This window comes from Pochonia chlamydosporia, chromosome 4 (assembly GCF_001653235.2).
Source record: "Pochonia chlamydosporia 170 chromosome 4, whole genome shotgun sequence".
In the NCBI taxonomy this organism is placed as follows: Eukaryota; Fungi; Ascomycota; class Sordariomycetes; order Hypocreales; family Clavicipitaceae; genus Pochonia; species Pochonia chlamydosporia.
In genome coordinates this window covers 2,289,677-2,316,379 of record NC_035793.1, presented here as the reverse complement: position 1 = coordinate 2,316,379, position 26,703 = coordinate 2,289,677, and the positions used below count along the sequence as shown (strand labels likewise).

Sequence of the window (26,703 nt, the reverse complement as noted above, 5' to 3'; positions counted from 1 at the left end):
CCAATATCTACCACCTACTCGGTGCCGATACCGAATTTGACGAGAAGCTCTTGGTAGTTGTAGTAGCCAGCCTCCTTTCCTTTTCAAGCTTTGCCAGCCCGATCTTGTCAGTCACGGGCGTAGCCTCAATGATATTATCAAACTCATCATCCTCCTCCCCAGGATCACTGTCGTCATAATTATCATCACTCCTCTCATTATCTGAATCTGGCTGCGCATCAAGATCGACTTGGTACTGCTGCCGTTGTTGTGGTCGTGGTATTGAAGCTGGTTTTTTCTTCTCCTCGGTCTCGGGATTTGGATTCGAAAAGGTCTTGGACGCGAGGACCTTGCGCCGGATTTCCTCCATGGCGGCGTCGTCATCGCTGTCGTCTGTGATATCAAATGGATCTTTGTCTCGCCTCGCTTGTGCGTCCTCTATTGTTTTGGGGATTTCACCAGGCTTAGGATCTAGCGGTTTCTTCCCAAGGTATATGCCGTCCACACTGCCTTCATCATCTGACCTGCCGTCGCTTTCGTCCCCTTCGTCCTCTTCCTCATCTGATGAGGGCATCGCCCTGTGATTAGTATTACCGGTTGTCCACATGTCGCCGTCACCTTGCTCCCTACTCTCGGCGTATTCTCGCTCCAGTCTCTCCATCCATTCTGCCTCAGTCTGTTTCACCTCAGCAGCATCTTGACAGGCAGCATATCGTTTGAGAATGCTCGAATTTATATCCAAGAAAGACTCGCCATATGAAAAGGGGCCCAGGATCTGCTCCGCCCAGTCGGGGTGTCCGCAAATGTAAAAGGCCGCTGCAAGGGCTTCGACGCAGTTCAATCGCCACGGCTTGCCATAATTCACGGTATTCGCGGCAACGAGATAGGGTAATAGTCTTTCGCACTTTCCTCCAACCTTACTCCACTGAACTTCTTGGGTACGAGCCCAAGAGCACTCAACGACGGCAGCGCCATACTGGTCCATGAGGTCGCGATCGGCGGGGGAGACGACCTGTCGACCGTTGGGTGTGATGATGACGCCGTTGTGTCGTTGTCCCATGTGAAGGTCGCGCATCATTCCTAGCTTCATGAGCTTTTTCCCTGAGCATCGTTTGGGATCGCAATGGCCGAGGTCCCAGCATGCTGCCTTGAACGCAGGGCGTGTTGTTTCGCTCTCTGAGTCGTCTTGTTGGCGGGGATGTCGAGAGCTGCCGCCTCCATGGCCACCGCCACGGCCACCTTTTTTGCCTCTGGCGGCAAAGTCTTTCTTGTGTCGAACCATTTGCTTTCAAGAGGCGATGAGGTCGTTGTTAATCAGTCAGCTACTTTGGGTGTCTTGGTAATCGGGCTGGTTCGTTTGACGAAGCTGAGGGGACCAGAAACTTGGTTGGATGATTGATATGGTCAAAATTAAAAAAAGATGAACCAGACCCAACTCTGGTGGGGGCGGGGCTATGCGGCAGGAAATACATCAAGTCAAGTCTGGTGCTTGGAGTTTTCGCTTTTGGCTTTTTAGTCTTGGTTGACCGACCAGACTCGTGGCTGGACCTAGATTGGACCCGCGCCTGCGCCTGAGCATCTCCACCATCCAATCCATACCATCCATCCATCCTGTCGTCAATCATCCGTCTGGTCTAATCCTAGCCTCCCCTCTTTAACCTGCCCGTCTCCTGTGCCTAGCGCTTTCAACCTCAAGCTGGTGCCTTACGCCTCTGGTTCTTTCGAAACCGTTTTGTCGGCAGCCATGAGGGAATCTTAAGTGACGACGAATTGCTTTGCTCCATTGTTCCCCCTCCCATCGCTGTCGACATCATATGACGCTCAACAACTAGCTGCCTGCCTCCCCGTCAGTCATCATACTCCGCCTTGTCCAGCCGTTTGTTACCTTCTTTTCACTGGTAAGCTGGAACCACGATCCTGCTGCCACGAAGCACGCCCCATTGTCTATTGCTACGTCGATTTACGGTGTATTTCCCGCAGCCCAAACCAAACTCGACAGCTCACCATCTTCCAGAGCACAAGACACAATGGAGGCTGCTTCTGCAAGGGCGGCCGCCCGGGATCGCTGGAGCGAGTTCGGTCATGCCCCCTCCCAGCTCCAGCGCTTCATTCAAGGCGCTTGCAGTCCCGAGAACTACGAGCCAAACCTTGCTTTGAGTCTGGAAATCGCCGATTTAATCAACAGCAAGAAGGGTTCTGCCCCGCGCGAGGCAGCTACCATGATTGTTAGCTATATCAACCATCGGAATCCGAACGTGGCGCTGCTTGCTCTCAGCCTCCTCGACATATGCGTCAAGAACTGCGGCTATCCCTTTCAGCTACAGATTAGCACTAAAGAGTTTCTGAATGAGCTGGTTCGCAGGTTCCCGGAGCGCCCTCCCATGCGCCCAACGAGAGTTCAGGCCAAGATCCTTGAGGCCATCGAAGAGTGGCGCGTAACGATATGCGAGACGAGCCGTTATAAGGAAGATTTGGGCTTTATCAGGGATATGCATCGCCTTCTGAGTTACAAAGGCTACATGTTTCCTGAAGTTCGACACGAAGATGCTGCGGTGTTGAATCCGAGCGATGTAAGTTGCCGTTGCAGACCAAACTAGGCCATCTTTGCAACTCTGGAGTGCTAACTTGGGGGCAGAATCTCAAATCTGCTGAGGAGATGGAAGAAGAGGAAAAAGAAGCGCAGTCAGCGAAGCTGCAAGAGCTCATTCGACGTGGTTCTCCCGAAGACCTCCGAGAAGCGAACCGCCTTATGAAGGTGATGGCTGGTTACGATACCCGGTCCAAAACGGACTACCGCGCTAAGGCAGCAGAAGACGTGGCCAAGATTCAAGCCAAGGCAAGGTTGCTTGAAGAACGTCTAGAGGCTTTCAAGCCCGGAGACAAAATGAGCGATGGCGATGTGTTTAGCGAACTGGCTTCTGCGCTACAGAGCGCTCATCCCAAGATTCAGAAGATGTGTGAGGAGGAGTCAGATGACCACGAGGCTGTTGCCCGATTATTCGAGATCAACGACAGCATTCACCGCACTGTCGAAAGATATAAGCTCATGAAGAAAGGCGATATGGAAGGTGCGGCCAAAATTGCATCAGGGGCTCCGATTCCGTCTGCGGCTACAAACCCTTCGTCTGCCTCTGGCAACGCGGCGAACGAGTTATCTCTGATAGATTTCGATGCCGATGCAGCAACTGAATCTAATGGCAATGCTAATAGCGAAAACAATGGTGCCGCCGGGGGTGGCGGCTCACAGGCCGGTGGTTTGGAGAATGACTTGTTAGGACTGGATATTGGCAACTCATCAGACAACTTTGGCCAGGGAGGTAATATCGTGCTTGGCTTTGGGGCTAATCAGAGTAAGTGCCATGTTCGACACTTCGTCTACTTGGTGTGAAACGTTGAAACTCTTCAGCTAACCTGTGCTGCGCAACAGACATCCCTGGACCAGCTTTACTGTCTTCCATGACCCAGGACAATAGTGCGAGTGGCAACGTTTCCAACCAGACGCCTTCATTTTCTCAATTTGCCTCTTTCACGTCGCCTGCGGTGTCACAATCTGGCACTCCGCAACCTGCAGCACATCAGCAACCCAAACCTCCTTCATACCCGCCAGCCTCAGATCCGTTTGCCGCACTTGGAGCTGCATCGTCTTCAACACCAACTCCACCACCCCCTCAGACCTCTGGCGTGTCCAACGACGATGACGAATGGAACTTTTCATCTTCACTACCTGCACCAGCGACTAGCAAGCCGAAGGAATATAGGGGATCAATCAACCAGTCCTTATTGCGCACGGATTTCCTCGCCGGGCGTACCACCGGCGCAAGCAATTCAATTCACATGGCCTTTGCCTTTTCTAACAACTCTGCCCAGCCCATTACCGAGCTTCACTTCCAGCTGGCAGTCACCAAGGTTCGTGAGACCAAAGACGAATTCTAAAAGAAGTCAGCGCCAAATTATTTTCAAACTAACTCTATTACAGGGCTACGAACTGCAATTGAAACCCCAAACTGGCCGCGATCTGGCTCCCAAGCAGAGCCGTGGTATCACCCAAGAAGTAGACATTTGGCACGCTGGCAACCGCAACCAAAAAGTAGAGTCCGTCAAGCTGAGATGGCGCGCTACATACAAGGTCGGTGCAGAGCAGAAAAACGAAATGGGGGAGATTTCAGAAGTTAGCATCGCATAGTGAAGGGTTTCGCGTTTTGCCCAATGGATCGGATTTACGCGCATGGAGGGAGACAACCAGGCTAGAACGGTGACAGTCAGGAGGTGGACGCTTGCCGTACGGGAGAAAGACCTGACGCGGAGTTTATATGTGGGCAGAGTTGGCATGACAAAGTATATCTTGCGTAGCTACATAGTGTCGCAAAAAGCGATTTGGGCCAAATTTAACAGCATCTTGCACAACACGGTTATGTGGTCAGAGAATCCGGGAGCATGGTGAGACGCCGCCTCGGTATTCACCATGTTCTCACTACCTGGGTTAATATGAAAGAACGGAACATGCACCCCATAAACTAGAGAAGCAGATATAGAATCGCTAATGGTCAACATCTATGTGTATATGCCCTGGTGCACGCTATTTACACAAGACTGTCCTTGAACACCTGATGCTTGTTTCAGCAACTTCATACTCGATACATTTGGGTAAAACGCCAATCGTAGCCATCACCAGACAGACGGTTTCGGCTCTTGAAAATCAATCAACCGTCTCAGAAGACACACGCACACCGAACTGAGCAAAAGTAATATTCCATACAAGACAAAAATGTTGACCTAACCAGTCCAAACGCCCAACACAAATGAGTATGCATCGTCCTTGACTGTGAGGCACACTTCAAAGCCGTGTGTGCTTTATTTAGTTGAATACCAGAACTCCAAAATCAGGTCGAGTCGGTATCCCATGAAATGAAAAACGACTCAAAAACGCCGTTAAAGAGACCACAAACATTAAATGGTGCGAATGAAAATTTCGTTGCCAATATGCACCACCAGTAGCAGCTCCCAAATACACATTTATACACACCCAAGGGAGGAACTCCAACAGGTTGAAATAGTTCCACTGATATGGCGAGCAGCATTACGGCTGCGCCTGATAGGATCTCCGAAAGTATGGTTCTTCACGACGATACGTCGCAAATGGTAGCAGAGGGGACAGCATAGGGTCCCGAGAAGTCGCTTGGTAATCCTCATGCAAATCACGAGCATTTTGGCCAGGAAACGGCATCGGCCATACGCTATTTGTGAAGTACTGTGGGCTTGCCTAAGCACCCAGTTCACTGACAGAAAAAGCTGGCGTTGATGGTTGGAGCACGTATCCATTAGTAGGCGTCTTGTTGATTTGTGCCATACTTTCGCGTTCCGCCTTCTCTCGTTCACGCTGCAACCGCTCGGCTTTGGTGATGCGAGGCTTTCTGGTAACCGTACCTCCACGGGATCCTGGGCCACCGCCACGCCCTGTCCCAGTGCCGCCTCTGGTTGAGCCTCTGCTGCCACGGGCACCTCGACTGCCTCGGCCACGCTTAGGTCGCTCATGAGGGCTGTGGATCTTGTTAGTACTAATACCAAAACACCAAACGCGGGAGACTGAAACATACATCGCTGGTTTTTCCACTTCCGGGACAAGTGGTCCAGAATAGACAAAGAACCCATCCCGGCTAGCCGCAGCCTGTGCTTCCCATAGTAGTTCTGAATCGTCAACGAAATCGTCATCGACATCATACTGGTCCTCCTTGAAGTTTCTCTTCTTCTTGGGCTTCACCTGAGCATCGGGCCCACTGGTACCTCCATTCTCCGGGTTACTGGCTTCCCCATCAGAGTTATCGAGTGACATTTCATCTCCAGACTCGCGGCCGAGCTCAGCTTTTTCGAGGGACGCAGTAGCAGCTTCGATACGTGCTTTGCGGTCCCGGTTGGCAGCCTGGCGAGGGTGAAGGGCATCCCATCCATATCGATCTTCAGCTAATCGCATAAAATTGACATATTTGTTGGTTTCGCCGGCTTTAATAGGGATGTTCAACACGATTGTGGGAGCCTGGAACTCCTCACCCGGCCGGGCCTTTCCAAAGTCCAGAATGGAACGCCCTTCACTGTCTTGGAAATCATCGAGAGTGTCTGTTCTGGGCGTAGATACGCCCGTGGTGGGTTTCAGCTTCGGAGAGGCCCTTCGAATTGGGCCGTTGGATATAGTCGTGAAGTTGGCCTGGTTGATGACTGGTCGTTGAATAGTAGCGACGGCGCTCTCCTTCTTGGGGTCCGCCGCGCCTGGGCGAGTACCGAGAACTGATGCAGCTTTGTAGGAAGGCGAAGGCGGCACGGATGATGAGTCTTGGCCGTGAAGACGGCCGTGAGCCGAAGCTGTTTGCTGTCCATGCTGTGATAAGCTAGGTGAGGTCGCGGTTCGAGCCTGTGGTTCAATCATGCTCGCTATTGAAGGAGATCGGTTGGCTGCTTGAGTTGGACCACGAGGCGAGCCCGAGGTTGATGAGTACGGATTGGCACTGTGGGATGTAATAGTCTCGCGAACGGGGTCGTAGTTACCGCGAATGGGATCATAGCTAAGCCCGCTGCTGCGTACAGGTATTGAGGTGGAGGGGGGGTCAGCATTTAAAATGCTTTGCATTGAGCCTGGATAGCCTTCCCTCTTTGGCATTTTCGGAGAGCCTCGCTGATCAGAAGCTCCAAGAAGCAGGTGTTGTTGCGATGGAGACGAGACGTTCACGTGTTGCCCCGAGGGAGTCCGAGAGGCATCAGAATCTCCATCCGCATCTGAAGCAGTTGTCATCTTGCGCTTCCGCTGCAGAGGCGGGGCGTTGGGGTCGCGAGGCTTTCGAGGCTTCCGAGCCTTGGCAGGGTCGGTGCCATCGGTCGTCTTGGGCTTTACCGTGGAGCCAGGTTTCCTACCAGGCTTCTTCCTTGGAAGGCCGGCGGCGGTGAGTTGTACCCATTGTCCGTCGATGAGTTCGTATCGCTTCTGAGCTGGGGCACGCCCACTTGCCGTGGTACCGCTTGGTGAGGGTTGTTGGTACGATTGAAAGGTCAACTGTCGCTGTGCCGGGGACTGGTCGCTCCCCACGACTATCTGTTCCCGGTCCTTGTCCATCGCGACGTTGCTGATTTGGTCGTGGTGTCTGAGCCTCTTTGGTAGCGAAACCAGAGTATAGCAAAGCCGGTGTCTATATCGCAAGATGCAGAGAGGCCCGAAGTGGACGAGAAGGTGTATCCCGAATACCAGCTCTCGACACAAGTCTGATCGAATCGTATATGCAGTGTCGAATATCTATTGTATGCAGCCCGTTATGTAGAGTGCTACTTAAGGTCGAGGCATCGGCGAATAGATTAAATGATTATGTAGGAGCTTGAGGAAGCCCGGGTATGATGAAATGCGACTGAAGACAAGAAGAAAGAAATGGAAAGGCAGATAAAGGAAAAGTCTAAAGGATCCAAGCTCCGGCTAATAGAATCGCCATGAACTGTAGCTGAGGTACACAGACAGACGAACAGGATGGGAACGATGACGCAACAGTAGAAGCAGAAGTGAAGGGTGTGTTGCGTCTAAAGGGATTCTTTTCGCGAGGTGCCTTGTTTGGTGTGGCAATCAATCCCCAGGATCGGAAACTGCTCAAGTTGGCCACTGTCAGTTGCAGATGCGAGGCAGGTGATTGGCTGTTGGGCGTAGCGCGGACGGGCAAGCGACGTGACTGGTTGAAAAAAATAGACTGCGGATGCGCCGTGCGCAAGCAGCAGCCAGCGGCGAGGAGCGTGGAGCGTGGAGCGTGGAGCCACCCCTCGAGCTTGCCAGGTGTAGGAAATGCGAATAGCCTCACGAACCACAGGAAAGCGGTCGGGCAACGACGGCGTCCGACAAGACGCACTTTGTCTGCGCAAATGTGCACCGAATGCGTAGATACGGGTAATCTGACGGCGGCTCTGAATTCCCCAGAGAGAAATGCATAAAATGATGTTGGTTTGACGATGGCGCAGGAGCGACGACGCGGGCAAATCGATGCAATCTGGTGATGCGCGGTGTTGATTTTGGGTGATGGGGTTGGTGAAGGAGTCAAAGTGGAAAGGGGAACGTGAAAGAAAATTCGAGGGGGGACGGAGATGGCGATGGAGGATGGGGCTGGAATTTGGGGATGGCTACAATTTTCGGAACAACGAACAACATTTCTTATTTCACCTGCACTATAAGGATAGAAAAACGGGGCACGACGGCTCAATCAGGCAGAATAAATGACCACGAGCACAATCCAAGTGGCATCTTGTCTTGTCATGTCATGTAATGACCGGCTAGACACAAGGAAGGGAAGGGAAGACGAGACACCAGAGGCCAAGGATCTCCAACAGACCAAGGACATGACTTTGGCTGCAACTTGGGACTGGGACGTTGCGGGTGGGAGGAAGGGGGGGGCGCGGGCCAAGCGATGGATGGCGATGGGACCATCATGAGAGCCCGCGAGAGAGATGGCCAGATAGGCAGATTGGGGGGGGAGCGGCTGGGAAGAGGAACCAGAAGCTGCATGCGAACATAAAAGTCAAGACGGAATATGAGAATGGGAAGAACGGGAATGGGGGCAATGAATGGATCATGGATCGCTCAAGCGTGACAAAGGGAGACAGTCTGGTGGCACGGGCTTGCCTCGGGAAAGAACAACGGAGACGAGAATCAAAAGGCGTCATCTGTGCATTGGCAATACCATCAGAGCAAACCAAAGGAGAAATAAGAAAACACCAAGCTGGGTTCAAGATTGGGGGACTCGGGTAGTCATCGGGAGCCTCAGGTCTAAACAAAGAATACTTGAGTAAAGAGGGACGCGCCATCGCCAACTCCACGGGCCACTGCAGGAAGGTACATCAATGTCTGTATTCAAGGTTGGCCATTTTGTGGTATGCACGAAACAGCACCAGTGTCTACATGCATGCACGCAATTGCCTTAGCCAGTGCTACTGTTCTTTGCACAGTCAATGAATGTTCAGTCATAAAATATCTTCTGCAGCCCTCGGCCCCTGCAACACAAACAAAGCAGCGGGTATCGGATGGTGCTTGTCCCTGTGCTGTGAGGAGCCAGGTGTAGAAACAGCATCCAGACACTGAAAGCCAAACAGTCAATGGGGGGCCTGTTGAGTCAAGTCAACCCAGACAGAGTTCAATACTTAGCGCAGCTCGTCAACGTGGGAATAAAAAGAAAATGGCAGAGACAGGGAAAAGAAGAAAAGAAGCTTGGGCCAGAACGGGGGCTGGCTGGGTTCCCCATGCAAGATTGCACACCCGTTTTTGACTCGGGTGATGCAGCTGGCCAACCACAGGTCAGGCCGCAGCCCGATCATTTTGTGTTCTGCGTGTCGGTTCAGGCAAGGGGGGTGGGTGCCAGTTGCCAGTTAGCGGGTCGACTTTGATCAAATTGCACACCAGACCAGCCCAGACGGGCTGTTGATGAACGAGGAGCCGCCCCTCCCCTTCCTCCCCTCCCCCCTCCTTACCCCCTGGTCCCAGTCCCTCTCTGTTCGGCTGTCAAGGTCTCTCCTGTTGTGCTGCCACATTGGGGTTCTTCGTTCAATCTGCAGAACAGCGGGGTCACAGTGGGTGGTGATGCCAAGCCTCAGGTATCTTCTCGCCTATTCATGCACGGCGAGTGACAAAGTTCAGTCCCGCGGCACTGCCCATGTCTTGCGTCCATGTTCCCTCAATCCAACAGATAAGCGCGGGCCGCGCGACCGGGGCGATTGGGTTGCCATCTCTATTTGTCGCAAAGCCCACCACAGTAATTACATTAATTGCTCCATTTGGTTGGATTAGACAAACTGTTATGGTGGTGTCGTTTGTCTTGATATGCGCAGGTGAATTATTCTGTGAGTTTAATCTGAGAACTTGGGCACACTTTGGTTTATATTCAATCAGACCAGCTCCGAGCTCCCGAAGCAGCAAGGTCTCAGAATGGCACCAGCCTCAAAAGGCAAACAGCAGTAACCCGCTGTAGTAACATCGCATATTCTTTGTCTATCACGACCATGCGCCGAGAGAAGTCAAACAATGGCTGGGCACTAGAAGAGAATAAAAAAGCCAATACTTATCCTACAAATAGACACCATCAAAACGCCAATTTAGCATCTCGTTGCACCACCGTTAGGAGGGGGAAGTCCCTACCCTATTTCACAACCGTCTTTTGTGGCGTTGTGGTTTGGTGCACTTCATCTGGCACTAACATTGAAACCTTCCGACACACTGAGCTTGGAGTGACGCACATGTATAGTGTGTGCATCAGCTACCTAGGTATAGTACATTCACTATGCAGTTACGCCACCGTTCTTTGGTACGGAGTAATTTTCATCTCATATACTCTTGTTGCCCATCTCGAAAGACGAAATTGACATGAAGGGCTGGGTGCTTTGTTTGTGGCCCCCTGCGTGCAGGATCTGGAGGCTGGGGGTTCTGGAAGCCAAAAGCCTCGGACAAAGTTAAACCGCCCGATCGACGCTAATGCAGGTGTGGCGGTGGTGGTTCCCGTCCCAGTGCAAGCTGCAATATGTCAAGCAGAGGAAATGAGATCCGTTGAGCATCATAAGCATCAGCAGAAAATAAAACAGAAATAATATAGCTCAAACACCAACTGATTTGGCACTGTGGAAATGCAACCATTAAACAACCACAGAAGCTGCAGACACGGGATGGTGTTCATTGACCAATTATGGATGGAAGAAAATGTTGGTCTTGGCTCTGTGGGTACACAGTTGCCGTAGAAGAACAAAGCCCAAATACGGCACGCGGGACTTCAAAAAGAAAGCCCGGCTGCTACTATATATTAGTCCCGGAGTTTATGATCGTACTGAAGTATGATTGAAATTATCAAGTGGGTGGTGTCTTGGAACTATTTGATGTTTGTTCTTCAAATCTGTGCCTGGAGTGAAACCTGGTGTGTGGTCTGGATGTGTCAGCTCACGTGTCTGCAGTATCAGAACTGTCAGACAATTGTCAACGTGTGGAGACTTTGAATCCGAGCCCCTCCTAAAACAAACGAATATGGAAGCTTTGCCGCCCCACTAGTGCTGGAGCTTTGTCAGCTACTGCCACTCTGCAAAGTTTCCGACACAGGATTTGAGGCGACGCCTGCGTGCTTCATTGCATTTTCCTCGCAACATACAACGCCAACATGGATCCAACTCTTCTAATAGGGGATATTGTGGAGAGGGACTCGAAAGAGAAGAAGCCGGTAAAATTCCCTGATGCCCCGACGTCGTCTGCTGGATTTCCCCAACACAAGAGGCGATGGAACAACTCCACATTCAAACAACAAAGAGCTGGTAATTTTGCCAAGAAGGAACCTGTAGCTGAGTCGAACGGGAGAGATGGTGCACCGGGGAGCGCAAACCAGAAGGTTGAAGCTGCGCAGGACTTCGATCAGATGGAACGACAGCGCATCGACCAAGAAAACAGACAAAAACTGTCGGCAATGACACCACAGGAGATTGCACAAGCGCAGGAAGATATCATGACCGGGCTGAACCCTGGCCTCATCCAGCGCCTACTGCAACGCGCCACTATAGATGAGCCGACTTCTCCTTCGCCTTTTGATCTCCCAAATGACGAAAACAAGACGCAAATGCAGCCCGAGAAGTTGGCCGAGACCAGTCCTCCAGTGATTAAGATAGCCGATTCGGAACAGTCGCGTGACGAGCAGCCTTCAGCTAAAACACCCAATAATGCGTCAACGTCGGGCAGCAAAGAAACCATACGACCTTCGTCTAAGAATATTGCAGACGACTATGACGAAGACAGAGCACCCAAGCAAATTCCTTCAGATTTGTTCCCCATTACAGACCAACCGACGTCCACGCACTTCCCGGTTCCGCCTAACCTGCCGGATCTCGACCCGTCCGACCCCAACTTCCTCGCAACTCTTCACGAAAAATATTTCCCGAACCTCCCTGCAGACCCAAGCAAGCTCGCTTGGATGGCACCTGTGCCTAGCGAAGACAGCATCGCTGACAAAGATTCATCGTACTACCCACATCCCGAAATTTCCGTTTCCGCTCTTCGGTTTGATTTCCGCGGCCGTTTTCTCTCCCCCAGGGTTAGCCGCTCCATTCCTTCCACCAAGGGTCTACACCATCACGGAGAAGCACCGGAGGCAGCCGGCTACACCATTGCAGAACTCGCACGCCTAGCTAGGAGTGCTGTGCCGGCTCAACGCTGCATGGCTTATCAAACCCTCGGACGGATCTTGTACCGCCTAGGCAAAGGGGAGTGGGGCAAAACTGATAATGATCCTATTGCCATGGGCATATGGGCTGCTGTCAAGAAAGGCCGAGTGCTTGAGAGCTTAATGGAAGCCGCCGCTGGCGAGGGCGGTCATAGGGGCAGCAGGGCATATGCAACAGAAGCATTGTGGCTCTTTGAGAGGGGGGGCTGGAAAGAAAAGTTCAAAGGGCGATGACCGGTTCATTTTGAAATTGTTAAGTCAAACTTTCTCGTGCAGAATTGGCCAACAATCCTGCAGCGCCAGCCCGTTTAGTTGACTTTCGAAACCGTCGATGTATCCTGTGCATTACGAACTTTGGCCAATGCCAGTCAGACAGCTCCAAGTGTTTCGAGAGCACTGTGGCGTTGTGAAATAGGCCAAGTCCAATTGCATGACTTTTAATATTGCGGGAGCATGAAAGGTCTGCCCTTTGGCGTTTGGTAGGCTGAAACGAGGATCGGCACCTAGGCAAGCAAAGCCTGAGGTGGTGGCTTCATCTGCAAGTGCCTCTTTCAGGGTCAGACGTTTTTGGAATGAATAGGTCTCGTGCACCCTGCGGCTACCTTGCACAGCAAGCAAGCCGAACCGAGGAAAGAACATTGAATATGAATACATGATGAGTCCTCTAATCAGTAGGATAGTAGGGTGTAGCATAGAGATAACATCAAGTAACATGGGGAGTCTATGGAGACTTAAAGTTAATTAGTAGTCTGACAAGGAGTTGAGGCGGGTGAACGTCGCGCACTTGAGTAACTTTGAAATTGAAAAGTTCTAATAGCGCTGACTGTCTACGCTGGGTTTCTAAGTCTGTTACCAGAGCATTGAAGTTCATCCTCCGTGGGGTCAAAGAGGGCTGTCCTATACACAATATCCGCTGTAAATGGCCAATTCCTCCTCATTATCTGTGACTGTTGACTTTGAGCCAAATAGAGATATTGTTGATTTATTGACCATCGGAATCTCGAGTTGGCATGAGATGTGATACAGCGTTAAAGACTTCAATGTTCAATTGGTTTTTTATCAGGTGTCTGGGGGGTGCGTGGTACGTACCCATCTACCTGGAGTTGGATGGCAGCCTTCAAAAGTGTAACGTCCTGACTACCTAGGTACCTACTTTAGTAGGTAATTAAAGAGTCGTGTTCAGATTTATTTTCCTTGTACCCGCGATCAGGTCAAGTCTCGTGGTACACATTTACTTTACGCTGTAGTGTAGCTTCAAATTTTTTTTTGAAGCAGATCGGCTACCGCTGGACTGGAGAGTCTAGGGGACAGGAGAGCACATCATGCAGGCGACAATACGAGGTACAGGAGGGAGTAGGAGTAATTGGATGAGATCAACTGATGGATTCGGAATTTGTGGCCCGTGGTATTGTAGATGGAGCTGGGAGACTGTTGTTCTGGAGTCGGGCTGATGAGCACACATCGTGCATCTACCTACCTAGGCTAGGTACCTAGGTAGGTACTGTACTGCACTTCATGTACTTGCATTTGCTGTGGAATTTGATACCAGACTGGACTTGAGCAGACCTAAGTACCTAGTAGGTACCTACGCATGTAAGGCACTTACGCGGGCAAGTAAGTACATTCTAACAACTTGACCAGTTGACGTTTGAGCCTTGGACCTTGAAAGTCAGTTGGCGCATACCAGACCAGACTTTACAGGCTCGTGCGTGCTGGAGTCTGGCGCTCTGGCGCTCCATGTCCGATGGCCCAGAAGGCTCGGGAGACAGTCTGGTGGGGATTGGCGCTAGGATACTGCAAAAGCCAGTATTTTATGGGCCTGGCTGCAATCAATACGCTGCAGACCAAGCTGTCAGACAACGAGACGTCTGTACTTATGGACTTGACTGGACGGAACACTCTTGGCTTGGCGGCCCATGCAGTGATTGAAAAAAAAAAAAACAAGACTGCATATAGCGTGCATCCAAAGGAATATAACTGGACTGTGTTGTGATTGAAAGTGGGCTCAACTTGCGCACCGCAAATCCTGTGCAAAGTGATTGACCAGACTGGACGGAGGAGTAACTGGTTAATGTTGGCCATTCAATGTTCAAATGTCTGGTTGACTTGACACCAGACGCCACCAGCGCAGACTTTGGTTAGGGGACTGTTGGGGGGGGGGGGGGGGGGGCGGGTGTCAAGTCCTGTTGACGGGCAGAACATGGGCAGGCAGGGACCGCAGAAAAAACAAAAACAGACTTGACATGAAAAACATTTGCCCGCAATCTGACTGCCCTTCTCTTGCTTCTGTTTTTCTCCCCATCCCAGCCCGACAGCACAACGGCATCGCCGCCGACGTCGCCAATTCCCGCCCCCCTGGGTGCTTGTCATTTCCTCCTTGTAATCCATTCTCGCTGCAACCTGTTCTTCTACTCTACTTCTTCTTTCGACGTGAGGCTCACCTGTTGGTCTTCTGCCCACTGCCGCCCGCTCTCTCCGCCAATCTCACCCTGGGCCGCCGATTCTTTGATAGACCGCCTCCTCCGTGTCGCCCATCGCCCGTCCGTTTCTGCCCTTGCAAAACGGACAAAGCAACAAAGTGCAAAGTCTTATTGAAGCCGAGTCAACACTTGACTTCATTGACTTGGTCGACTTCGCCAATTTAGAAGCGAATTCGCTGCTGGTTGTCTGTGACGCCGCCCCGACCGCCGAAGCGACAAAGAAGTTTTTTCACGACAGGACCAAGACCCTTCCGCTCCATCAGCCTTTGTGTGTCTGATCCTCTCTGTACGGCCCTCGGATCTTGCCTTGGACCTCATCACTGAAGTTCAAGATAAAAACGCTGCTGTTGCCTCCGCTAGCCCGAAAGCGTCCCCTTTTTTGGCTTACGAATCGCCACGAGCACGCCAATTCTTTCCAGAAAGGCAGCCACCCGACAGCAGACAACAGAAAAATCGGAAGCGAGATAGAGAATCAAGTGAGAAACCTTGCACCATTACAAGAACATTGTAACAGAGCAACGACTACAAGCCATCCAGGCCGACTGCAATTAAACAATTGAGATTCTGTGACTTTGACTAGCCATGGCATCTCCTTTGCAGTTCGCGTATCGGACCCAAAAGACCATTGGTGTCTTTGACGCCGCTCCGGTCTATCAGCCCCTCGCTGGGTTCGTCAAGCCCGAAGGGAATTTACGGTGCAGCGCATACTCACCTTGCGGCCGCTTCTTTGGCTGGGCCACTCCCGAGTCTGTAACCGTCGTCGACACCTCTACTGGCAACGTTGTACTCGTCTTGCCCATTGTCAACGTCTACGAGCTTGGTTTCTCCCCCCTAGGTACCTTTGTCATTACCTGGGAGCGACCAAGCAAGGATGAAGCTGGCGACGCTACCAAGAATCTCAAGATCTGGCGTACCGTCGAGGAGGGTGTCGCTGGAGCCGACAAACAGCCCATTGGTCGCTTTGTCCAGAAGCAACAAGGTGGCTGGAATCTTCAGTACACTGCTGATGAGAAGTACTGTGCTCGTCTGGTCACCAATGAAGTGCAATTTTACCAGAGCCACGATCTCGTCACCGTTTGGAATAAGCTGAGGGTTGAGGGAGCCGCTAACTTCGCCCTCGCCCCTGGCAGCCAGAACCACGCCGTGGCTGTGTTTGTCCCCGAAAGAAAGGTAAGCCAAGCTTGTACTACGACGAGTCGTGATTTTTATGAGACACTACACAAATGGTTCCTTCAGCGTGCTAACTTGCGTTTTACAGGGCCAACCAGCCGTCGTCAAGGTCTACAACGTCCCGCTCTTCCAGAACCCCATCTCCCAAAAGACCTTTTTCAAAGGAGACAAAGTTCAGTTCAAATGGAACAAACGCGGTTCCTCCTTGCTTGTCCTGGCCCAGACAGATGTCGACAGATCTGGCAAGAGTTATTATGGCGAGACCACGCTGTACCTGCTTAGCACCAACGGCGCTTTTGATGCTCGCGTGACCCTCGACAAGGAAGGTCCTATTCATGATGTGTCTTGGTCACCAAACTCGCGCGAGTTTGGTGTCGTCTATGGCTACATGCCAGCAAAAGCCACCATCTTCAACGACCGAGCTGTGGCTAAATACTCCTTCCCTCTGGGTCCTCGCAACACCATTACGTTTTCCCCCAGTGCCCGCTTTGTTCTTGTTGCTGGCTTTGGCAACTTGGCAGGTCAGATCGATGTGTATGACTTGGAAAAGGACTACCGCAAGGTCTGCACCATTGAAAGTGGCAATCCCAGCGTGTGCGAATGGAGCCCTGATAGTCGATATATCATGACGGCCACGACCTCGCCTCGCCTCCGTGTCGACAATGGCGTAAAGCTGTGGCACGTGGGCGGCACCATCATGTATAACGAAGATATGGTCGAGTTGTACAATGTTCTGTGGCGACCGTCGGCTCCTGAGAATGTGGCCGGCGGGGATCCGCTCAATCCTGTGCCCTCCCCTCACACCTCTGCTGCTGCCTACCTTGGTACGGTGAAGACGCCCAGCAAGCCTGCAGGAGCCTACCGACCTCCTGGTGCTAGGGGCCTTGCTACACCACTTCACTTCAAGCGTGAAGACGAGGGTGGTGCCGCTCACTTCGTGAGCAACGGAACGCAGAATGTTGGACCCAATGGCTTTGGCCGCCCTCGCCGAGGAGTCCCTGGCGCCGAACCTGCGGAAGGCTCACAGCCCAATGCCAAGAGTGTCCCTGGTGCTGAGCCGTTGGGTGACGATGGCGCCAAGAAGAACAAGAAGAAGCGCGGCAAGAAGAACCACCAAGAGGGCCGACCTGCTGAGGCAGAGCCCAATGGTGGTGCTAGCCTTGCTCCATACGACAACCGTGCCCCTGGATCTGGTAGGAGCCCCGAACGTCGCGGCCCGCCTAACAGCAACGGCCGAGACCACCGAAGCCGATCAAGGAACAACGGTGGTAGCCGCAGCAGAAGCAACACTCACCACGGACAGCGATTCAACCCTGGTCAACAGAACAACTACCCTGCGCAGAACCAAGGCGGCGCGCCCGTCGCGGCTCCTGCGATTGATGCTGGCCAGAGTGCCAATGCCAAGAAGGTTCGCAGCCTCCAGAAGAAGATTCGTGCGATCGAGGATTTGGAAATGCGACTTGCTGGTGGGGAGAAGCTCGAAGATACACAAGTCAAGAAAATCAACACCAAGTCAGCTGTATTGAGAGAGCTCGAAGGTTTGGAGAGGGAGGCATAAACGGGCGACAAGATTTCCGTATGTATATGGAATGGGCAAAATTTACCATGATATGAATCGCAAAATGAGGGCTATACCATGCTGTGAACAGTTATACCAATGGCCGCCACTGGCGTGGACATTCAGGCCATGTCGACAACCGAAAGGAATTGATCAGATGCCACAGTGTTGAATGGCTTGTGGATGTACGCACGCATGACAAGGAGGAGACTGGCTTTTTTGGGGTTTTGGAATACCGTCAATTGCATCACATCGAACCAAGGGCGTCACGTTGGTGTATGTAGCCTCTATCATGGCAGTATAGTATAATGAGGAAAACTGATCTCATCAATGGGAGATTGGGAGATGGGGAAGGGACGTGGGAGGAAAAAAAAATGGAAGCATGGCATTTAGAAGGGAAAAGTTGAGAGCCAGCTGGAGTTTCTTCAGGGGGAACTAAGTCTTGATGACCCAGCGGTTGATAAAAAGTCTGGTCTGAATAGAATGAGAGGTCTTCACTCATTGCACTTTGATGCCCTTGATTTGGTGAAATGTCCTGCAGCCATGGCAGAGCTTGAAAAAGAAGCGTAGAATTTGCCCACCTTCTACATGAAGAGGTGCAAAGAATACAAAAGTAAAGCAACCACTCCTCAATGGGTATCGACAGCACGCCAAACGACGAACAAAAGCACAAACAGTGACTTGGCGCCTAATAACCGGGATATTTCCCTCAACTTTCTTCTTTCGACCACGTACCACCTGGTGGATTATTTTGCCCCCGGATTCAGATATCTCCGCTCCTCATGAACACTTTCATCATAACTGTGATGCCTCAACTCTTCAAGCTCCATGTCTCGCGACGTTGGCCTCTCAACACTCACACTCCCCCCTTTGATACCATTACGTCTGGCCAACCGTTCAAACTGGATATACTCACGTCCCTTGCGGTACAACTCCCCCAGAGCCAGCGCCAAGAGCACCACAGCAGTGGTTTGCCCAAAGTCCCACCCGTTTTCATCCGACTCCTCGCCCTCCAACTTGCCCTGGTTGGCGCTCCGCAGAGCCAGCGCCATGTACAAGTGTAGCGGAAACTGCAGAAACGACGACAAGAGGACCCATTTTCGGCGATGGGCGTTGAGCAGAATCGCACTGGCCATGGCGAAGATCATCCACACGGCGGTGACGACCACATATGTGATATCGGCTGCGGGATGGTTGGCATGGGTAAGAGTTATGAGCTGGGCGTGGTAGCAGCGCCCGGGTTCCTGGTTTGGCGCCCACTCGCTTAACTGGACGCAGAGAAGGACGGTTAACGCGAGAAACATGACGGCAAAGCCGTAGGTTGCTCGATGGCGCGGCGTGAAGTATGCGATGCCGGGACTGATGTGAGCGCTGCTCCGGGGTTTATCGGTGCCGTCGTCGAGTTTGGCCTTGCAAAATGTCCAGCATACCATGGCTGCGGCGTTGGAGACCCTAATGGTAATAGAAACATGTTAGTCAGGGTTGATGTACGTTTTGGGTGTCAAGATTTGGTCGTTTTTGCTTGTGTGCAAACGTACCCGACAAAGCTGACAATGTCAAACACCAAATGTAAGTGGTACAAGTCTAGGCGGTCCACGATCACAAAGACGCTAATCATGTACGAGGCCCCAAGGACCATTTGTATGTCATTTCCAATCATGAGAATGTCGGAAGCGAACCCGAGCCTCTTACGCTCAATCTTGTGCTCTAGAGTGCCCTTGGCATACCGTGTGTCTAGGTTGCTGTGCCTGGACAGGAAGAAGACCCATATCGAGAGGAGTAGAGACAGAAGAGCTTGTCCAACGAAGCCTACCATTATCTGCAAAGAATAGTTAGTGTATGCGTATCTTTAATGTGTAGAGAATCACGTACTCCAATACCAACAAGATCTGCCATGCCCTCACCAACGAGTTCGCATTCCACCATTTCTTTGCGGGCACCGATGACCTCCGTGTCAAATGAAGGCATGGTGGCTGGTAGAGGGAGAATTGATGGTCTAGTGTGGAAAGATGGGAAATGGCGAGGCCAAGTTGACTGGTTACGATACCAGTTTGAGGAGCCCAAAGCCGCTTCGTGGTCCTGGGCGTTCTACTCGAGATGTAGAAAATCAGCAGGCTGTTTAGAAGCCAAGTACGAGGGCAGAAATTACATCTTTATATCTGCCCTGTGTTCGCTGCCCAATCCTCCACTGGCAACATGGTATGTCAATCTGCAAGCTGAGCGAGTGGGCAGAAACATGTCTATCCCGTCAGCCTTAACGGGATCGGCAGCCAAAATTGGCGACGGCTTTAACCCAAGGGGAGCTAGACCCTTGCCATGGTGAGATTTTGATTCAGAAAGCGAGAGCGAGACGGCTGCCTCTGACAAGATGAAAACAAGCTTCATCTTGAAGATTGGCCAATTGTAATCTTCTGGTTGGCGGCGCGAGCGCAACTTTGCATACAGGCTTCAGGTCAGTTGATACATTGACGTTAGTGTCTGCAATCGAAGGTGCTTGATTCTCGGCCTTGGAGCGGTTAGCATGTTATTTGCCAAAAGAGGTGAGTTTTGTCTGTATTGAAACTCTACGAGATTGCGGCGAGACTTTGTCGTGATTTTGTTGACACTTTGGAGCTTCATATTGTTGGACAAGATCCCAAATTCGTCTCACGTCGGCAGCAAGGACAAGGATCCCGGGATGCTGACTCTGATGCGGCTGTGGCAGGGATTGAAGCCGATCATCTGAAATTTTGCCGCGGATGGACGCCGTAAGACGGAGGATGGAGCAGTGTCGGTGCCAAAGTCGCGATTCGCTTTGGTCCAAAAGAGGACATCTTTTCGATGGTAGTGTCCAGCACGGTATAGACACGCAAAATGTCCGATGCGCGGCAGTGGCCTATCTGATGGTTCTTCATATGTTCGGGACATGCTTGAACAATGCAGTGCCTTGTTGAATTATACATTGATTATTTCTAGAAGTACTCAAACATTGCTGGACTCTTTCCATCACCCCGTATAGTCTGCAATAGCGGACCCCAGTTGCAACTTTCGCATCGAATTTCGGTGCCCGGTTAGCTCAATCGGTAGAGCGTGAGACTCTTACGAGTACACGAAATCTCAAGGTTGCGGGTTCGACCCCCGCATCGGGCTGTTCCTATTAAAGAACGATTGACATGCTGTATTTTTTTTTGTTTTTTTTTTCCCATTTACTACAAGATACTTGGTCTCTCTTCTCCTCGTTTTTTTTTTTTGGCTTCCGAAGAGACTAGGTTTGTTGAGTAGTCCGGTGGCTGATTCGGATATTGTTTGTGCTCTGGTGCGACGTGATACAATAGCGTGACGATGATGTCTCATGCACTTGCCTCACCTTGTCACCTTTGCTTCTTGGGCTGCAAGCTGCATGCATCAAAAGTGTTCTCCTGCAAGTCATTTCACTTAAAGCGTGAATCTCGTCTGGCTCTATCAAGTCTTAATGACAGTATCATTTTGATATATTCTTCTCTCTTTATTCACTATGATTAAGTTGTAATAGATAATACGGTGACCGACCCCATGATTCAAAACACCAAGAAATCGAAACGCCAACAACGCCTTGCTATAGCAGACTCTATCGGAAGTGTCAAGTCCTTCATCATTCACTCTTCTTGACGGCATCTACCTCATCCGTCCTGACTGCATCCTTTTCAGTCCTTTTCTCGTCCGTCCTGGTAGCATTTTCGGCCTGCAGTCTGGCTGCTCGTCTCTCAATTCTAGCAAGGCCCCTTGCTCTTTTTTCGTCAAGCCGATCTTGATCCTCCCGCAGTTGTCGAATTGTTCGGCTCTTTGCTCGAATTTTACTCCCATATCTCCAGAAAATGAAAGGGATGGGGATAATAGCAACCTCTAGCAAGCCGAGCAATGTCCCTGCCCATTGGGGTGTGAGTGCTTTATACATTTGCGGGCCAGCCAGGGGCAGAGCGCCGCCAAAGATGCTCCTGATGACGGCATTACCAGCCAAGGCGCTGGCTGCGTAGATGCCATAGGCACCGGCGATGTAGTTGGATCCGTAAATGAAGCTGATGGTGTTGCCGCATCCAAACGGGATGCCGAAGGCGATGGGAGCAGCCCAGTGAATGGATTTCGGTAGACATGTCCATGAGAATCCAATTTGGCCAACGGCCGTGCAGACAGCACCAATTGCCATGATGGAGGCTTGGGCTTCCGGGTATGGTTTGCCCGTCTCTGGGTCCCGTGGTTGCGAATGGATTATGTGTCGAAACAGCGGTTCTGCAGCGATGGCGGTCAAGGTCCCGATGCCAATACCACAGAAGGCCAGTCCTGAGATACCTGGCCCCCATCCTCTGTGTTCTGAGAATACTACCGGATACGCAACAAAGCAAAGATACAAAATCCCGTAAATGATGGAGATCCTGTTGTTTCAAGGTCAGTCAGGGGCCAATTTTGAGAATGTGGTGTGGTTGAGTTGAGCAGCGTACCAGAAATTCATAAACCATAAAATGGGCTCCGTGGCAAAGAGAATAAATGGTCGGCTCAGGTTTACTTTGAGCAAGTGCAAGGTCGATACTTTTTGGTCGTACTGACACCAATATCTAGGGTCATCCATCTCCTTTCTCATCCTCGCGGCTTTGCGCTGAAGGATCTTGGGCGCATATGTTTCCTTGACAGTGCACATGAGAGCTATGGCCAGTCCAGCCATGATGAGGACAATCCAGTTGGCCCAACGCCATCCTAGGTATTGAAACACAAATCCACCGATGATGGGTCCTGTCACTGGCCCGTTGAGAGGTGCGACACCAAAGAGAGACATGCTTCGGGCGAGATAGTCGGGGTTTGAGACATCTACAACGCTGCCTGGGGCATTGGAAATCATGACGGCGCCAAAGAATGCACTGCGCGGGTTATACAGTCAGCAGTGGCACTTTTGGAAACATGTCTCCCTGGAATGAACGGTTTCGATCAACTTACCCAATGAATCGCACAACAATAATGGTGGTCAGCGACTGCGCAAGACCGCATGGAACGATGAGAATTGCCCACAAGCAGAGACACACAATATAGACAATTTGGCGACCATAAAGTTCACTCAGGGGAGCAACAACCAGACTACCGGCGGCGAGGCCCAGAAGATACGTCGTCATGCCAAGTGTGACGATTGTGGTTGTTGAGCCAAAATCTTCAATTAAGCCGGGAGTGGAAGATGTGTAACTGGTACTATACAAGGTGGCAACCCAAGTCGCAAAGGAGACACAAAAGATGCACCAACATCGGTACCACAATGGCCAATTCCTAGGATTTTCGGGGTCACTCTCTTCAAAATAGACCTCGAATTCTGGCGGGCGAGAAGCCGTACTGCCGATACTCGTACCAGTGCGGGTGTAAGTGATGGGTTCCCTGGCCATACGCTCAGCTTCAGTTTCGACATCTGGGGTGATGCAATGTTCGAGATTCTCATAAGGGTCGTTGACATCAAGCCGTTGGGATGCAATAGATCGTCGACTGCGATTAGTGTGCGATGTTTTGATGGCCTCAAGTTGCGGCGACTCGGTGTCCAAAGAAGAAGAGAGCGAAGACGAGGATGGAAAGGCTTCTAGTTGATTCCCATCTCCCGCTGAAGTCGCGGCAGGAGCCTTTTCGGGATCTGATGCCATCTTGCCGGTGTTGTGAGTGAGATCAAGGTTAATGATGGAGTTAAATTCGGTGTGGGCTCAGTTGATGTCGGTGTCACAACAAAAGTGGTTGATTTCGAGACTCGATGTTCTTGTCTGTTTTCCACAAAAGTGGAAGGGAAGCCGGTGGGACATTTGGCACAGACAAAAGTCAAGTACAATGGCCGGAGAGTACAGAGAAAGTGGTCAAAAGAGACAGCCGCAAGTACAAAACCTTCCGTGTTTTATCTAGATGGAATAGAAGTGTTCGAAAAGGTTGATGAAGAAGACTCTTTCAAGGGAGACCAGTAACACTGACCGACTCTCAACAGGATGAAAGACAGAAGAAACAGATAATTGGAGAAAGCGTTATGGTATGTCTGGGTAATAAAGGCGAAATAACTAGTAAAAAATGGACTTGGCAACAGGTTGGGGGTCTGGTGCAATCCCAGTCTGGCTGTCTTAATAAAACAGCCATAGCACCGTTACCGGCCACGGATTAGATCGGTCATAAGTAAAGCGGAGGCATCAAAAGATGGATGGACATGGACTTGACACGGAATTGGGAGACGGACCGGAACCAGTCCGCTGTCGATTAGGCCGAAGAATCCTTGACTGCATACTTGAGCAACTCCAGTCCGCGGACCTTGGCGGGAGGTGACCGAAAGAGGAGTAGCAGACAATATTTTGGGACGGATCTTGCAGCCGCCATTGCCTGACGAGGAAGCGGAGCAGCGTCTTGATTGATTGATCGATTGATTGATTGTTTACTTGCTTGATTGACATTGCCAAGGGCGTTGGTGACATGTGGAATGTCAAGCCGATGTCATGGGGAATTCGTGGTTTACGTTGAGAAACAAGTCAGCTTCCGCGCCTGCTGCTAGTCAACCCGTCGTTCCTTCTGGTTTAGGAATATTCTTTCATGCCATGTTGGTACTGTACTGTACTGTACTCCGTACTGTTCCATAAAAAAAAATCATTTCAGCTCTTCTTTGCCTCCGAGGCAAAAAGAGGGGATCCAATCCAAGGACCCACGGCGGGGGCCTCCATTTTCTTCGTCTTCGTCTTCATCCACATCAACGTCCATGTCCACGTCCATGACTCTCAGAAATCCATCCATTGGCGTTGGGCTGGGTACCCTCCAACAGTAGAGTCAAGACGTCTGCCACATCCGCCGCTTCATGACACAAGCACCACCCAGAGGCATGGGCGGCTTCATACCCGGCTTCACCACGGCATTGGACCTTGCATCACCTTGACTGCTGAAAGCTGCATGAACGATGGCACTGACCAACAGCACGGCACTTCTTCTGTTGGACATGAGATGATCTCGCAAGCTCAAGCTGAAGCTCTCAACAATCACCAACAACTACTCCCTGAGAAGTACGATGATGCCACCCGAGACTGGCGAACCACACAACAGCACGCCACACCGCACTTCAACCACCGGCCTCGGCCCACGGCATTTTCCCTATTGACTTGAATTGCTTCCGGAGTGGGGGTGGACGGTCGACACACGGGCTTCTTGTGGCTCCCTTGGGTGCTGTGCCCAAAGCCTGTTGGACTCAATTCAAGGTCAGGCGGAACTGTGAGACGGGGAGCCACTCGGCCGAGTTTTGCTGTGACCCAGTTCCGTTGCCGGACGTCTGCTGTCGGAACTGGAGCTGGGAAGAAGTCAAACATTCATTCATGCTGCAATGAGTAATACTGTGCATCAACATATGTAAGTAAGGCGATGGTGTTACAGTAAGATTCTGCACTCTAGAATACTTCATCTTATGATGCGTCCAGTCTGGTTCAAAATGACAAATGACACATTCCCCAAGGGAAATACCTTGGCCAGCTCCAAGGCATTGCAACCATGGCCGACACTGTTGTTCAGTCACCAGAGCTAATAGTAGGCTGGATAAGTAAGCTACGGTGCAAAGGAACCCGCCGTCCAAAAATACTTTTTTCTGTTCATTAACTATTATCGAAATTGTTATCAAAGTTGAATGGGTGAGAATTCGGAAACCAGCATATGAAGCCTACCAAGTCATACAGAGGTTGTGACAGCGTCTCATTTCAAAATCCTCGAGTTCCTAACCGGCCACCAGGCCCATTTTTCAAGTACTTTGAAGTACATGAGCAACACCCAATTATTCAGGCTTCATCTGGTGAATCTGGTGACGCCTCGCGGAGTAGCAAAGCTCACTAACAAGCTGACAACTCCTCTCAAGGCGCAAACACCAAAATCGGTATAATAATATCTCTTCCGGTGAATCCGACCTCTTCACCAGTTTTGCTTTCAAGTCATCTCTATAGACTACACTCAGCGTTGAGTGATTCACATGGTACGTCCTAGCAGTCAGTCAGTCAGCACTGGCGACAAAGAGAGAAGGACGGCCAATCACGACAGCATTTATCCATCACATCATTCTTGAGAAGACCGAAGGGCATATCGCTGTGTACATTTGATCATCACTATAGGAAACCTCTTTTGGATGACCACCGCAACTTGGCGGGTGTTGTTGATGAGCTTACATAGCGACCAAACCATTACACCTTCAAGATTTCAGACGAGAGTTCCCACATTACGTGCTTTGATGAACGAAGTGCCAATCATTGTCAGATCAGAGGCGTCATCCCCGATTTTCTGCCAGGTTTCTTGCAGAGCTTCCAATCGGTTGTTAATCGCAAAGCAGCCTACGCCAGGACTTTCGCACATGGATATGCTGAGAGTTATCACCAATGTTCCCTACTGCAAACCGCAACGAGCATATGAAATGGACGGCTTGTATCTAACCTCATCTGAGAGTAATGTACGCCTGACAGGACTCACTATTGTCGTAAATGAGGGAGTATTATCTTCTTACATAGCTTCTGATGAAGAATTGATCCCGCAATGCTCAACAGTGACTTTCCGTAGCAGCTTAGACAATCTGGAACTGTCAGAAGAAACTTTGAGAATCCTATCTCGCAGTCGATAAATGAACGTACCGGACAGAAATATATGTGACTTGGCTCTACAGATCTGGAATCTATGTTTAACGTTCTAACCCTCTCGCACCGAACATTTTTGTGGTATTATAGCGAGATTAGCCAACAATCTCATTTCTTCTACAGGGTAGCCCGATAGCTGCGACCCTATTCCGTCTCGACTTAGAGTGAAATGTAGTCTCGTCTATGGGTGTACCAGTAAGATTGCAAGGTCATTAAACTCAAAGACTATTTCCGGGTAATATGGAGACTGCTCAGTAATGATTGTGCCATCGCCTCAGCACTTTGCAGTGGGTAAGAGCTCACGAAACTTGTCAATGCTGCAGCTGGCACTGCCCTGAACAGACTTGCCACTCTTCTGAAAGTATGAATTGAATCTCTGCAGCAATATTTTAACGTAGGGATACGTGAGTAAATCATAGTCGACGGTGTACATACAGCATGGCGTCCCTTTGGCAGATGCACGCCAAGCTTCCGTATCATCGCTTTGTGATAGATAGCTGCGTCTACTTCTTTAAATTGATGTGCAAACAGGACAATGCTAAAAACCACCAATAAAATTATGCAGCCAGGAAAAACAAGACTGACAAAGAACACCCGCATATCTGATATGCATGGTCCACCAGCATTTCCCTAATCTAATGCAAACTCTCTCTTCATATGTTACGAGCCTAAGTGGGCTACCCTACACAATAGTTCCGTTCCTAAGGAAACAA

The 26,703-nt window shown here is 50.8% G+C and overlaps 8 protein-coding genes and 1 non-coding gene across 9 annotated transcripts; 5 read left to right on the top strand and 4 right to left on the bottom strand.

The window, feature by feature from the left end:
* Positions 1 to 7: 7 nt before the first annotated feature.
* Positions 8 to 1,261, bottom strand: VFPPC_08129 (RLI domain-containing protein; the record flags this gene model as incomplete). Its single annotated transcript, XM_018286888.1, has 1 exon — positions 8 to 1,261. The coding sequence occupies one exon, from the start codon at positions 1,259 to 1,261 to the stop codon at positions 8 to 10; it is 1,254 nt and encodes a 417-aa protein (XP_018143681.1).
* Positions 1,262 to 1,433: 172 nt separating this feature from the next.
* On the top strand, positions 1,434 to 1,738 carry VFPPC_16048 (hypothetical protein; the record flags this gene model as incomplete). Its single annotated transcript, XM_018293801.1, has 2 exons — positions 1,434 to 1,466; positions 1,532 to 1,738. The coding sequence occupies 2 exons, from the start codon at positions 1,434 to 1,436 to the stop codon at positions 1,736 to 1,738; spliced, it is 240 nt and encodes a 79-aa protein (XP_018143680.1).
* Positions 1,739 to 2,006: 268 nt separating this feature from the next.
* VFPPC_08128 (VHS domain-containing protein) lies at positions 2,007 to 4,162 on the top strand (the record flags this gene model as incomplete). The annotated part of the gene is made up of 4 exons (XM_018286887.1): positions 2,007 to 2,549; positions 2,615 to 3,329; positions 3,407 to 3,885; positions 3,956 to 4,162. The coding sequence occupies 4 exons, from the start codon at positions 2,007 to 2,009 to the stop codon at positions 4,160 to 4,162; spliced, it is 1,944 nt and encodes a 647-aa protein (XP_018143679.1).
* A 1,077-nt stretch (positions 4,163 to 5,239) lies between these two features.
* VFPPC_08127 (histone promoter control 2 (HPC2)) lies at positions 5,240 to 7,078 on the bottom strand (the record flags this gene model as incomplete). The annotated part of the gene is made up of 2 exons (XM_018286886.1): positions 5,240 to 5,516; positions 5,574 to 7,078. 2 exons carry the CDS (start codon positions 7,076 to 7,078, stop codon positions 5,240 to 5,242), a joined length of 1,782 nt encoding a protein of 593 aa, XP_018143678.1.
* Positions 7,079 to 11,126: 4,048 nt separating this feature from the next.
* On the top strand, positions 11,127 to 12,410 carry VFPPC_08126 (transcription factor Rba50; the record flags this gene model as incomplete). The annotated part of the gene is made up of 1 exon (XM_018286885.1): positions 11,127 to 12,410. One exon carries the CDS (start codon positions 11,127 to 11,129, stop codon positions 12,408 to 12,410), a length of 1,284 nt encoding a protein of 427 aa, XP_018143677.1.
* Positions 12,411 to 15,238: 2,828 nt separating this feature from the next.
* Positions 15,239 to 17,384, top strand: VFPPC_08125 (eukaryotic translation initiation factor 2A; the record flags this gene model as incomplete). Its single annotated transcript, XM_018286884.1, has 2 exons — positions 15,239 to 15,826; positions 15,915 to 17,384. The coding sequence occupies 2 exons, from the start codon at positions 15,239 to 15,241 to the stop codon at positions 17,382 to 17,384; spliced, it is 2,058 nt and encodes a 685-aa protein (XP_018143676.1).
* Positions 17,385 to 18,130: 746 nt separating this feature from the next.
* VFPPC_08124 (hypothetical protein) lies at positions 18,131 to 19,352 on the bottom strand (the record flags this gene model as incomplete). Its single annotated transcript, XM_018286883.1, has 3 exons — positions 18,131 to 18,836; positions 18,923 to 19,203; positions 19,257 to 19,352. The coding sequence occupies 3 exons, from the start codon at positions 19,350 to 19,352 to the stop codon at positions 18,131 to 18,133; spliced, it is 1,083 nt and encodes a 360-aa protein (XP_018143675.1).
* Positions 19,353 to 20,428: 1,076 nt separating this feature from the next.
* On the top strand, positions 20,429 to 20,513 carry VFPPC_17289. The gene has a single exon. It is a non-coding gene; the product is annotated as a tRNA-Lys (tRNA).
* A 481-nt stretch (positions 20,514 to 20,994) lies between these two features.
* On the bottom strand, positions 20,995 to 23,011 carry VFPPC_08123 (MFS transporter; the record flags this gene model as incomplete). The annotated part of the gene is made up of 3 exons (XM_018286882.1): positions 20,995 to 21,772; positions 21,839 to 22,252; positions 22,329 to 23,011. The coding sequence occupies 3 exons, from the start codon at positions 23,009 to 23,011 to the stop codon at positions 20,995 to 20,997; spliced, it is 1,875 nt and encodes a 624-aa protein (XP_018143674.1).
* Between the last annotated feature and the right edge of the window lie 3,692 nt (positions 23,012 to 26,703).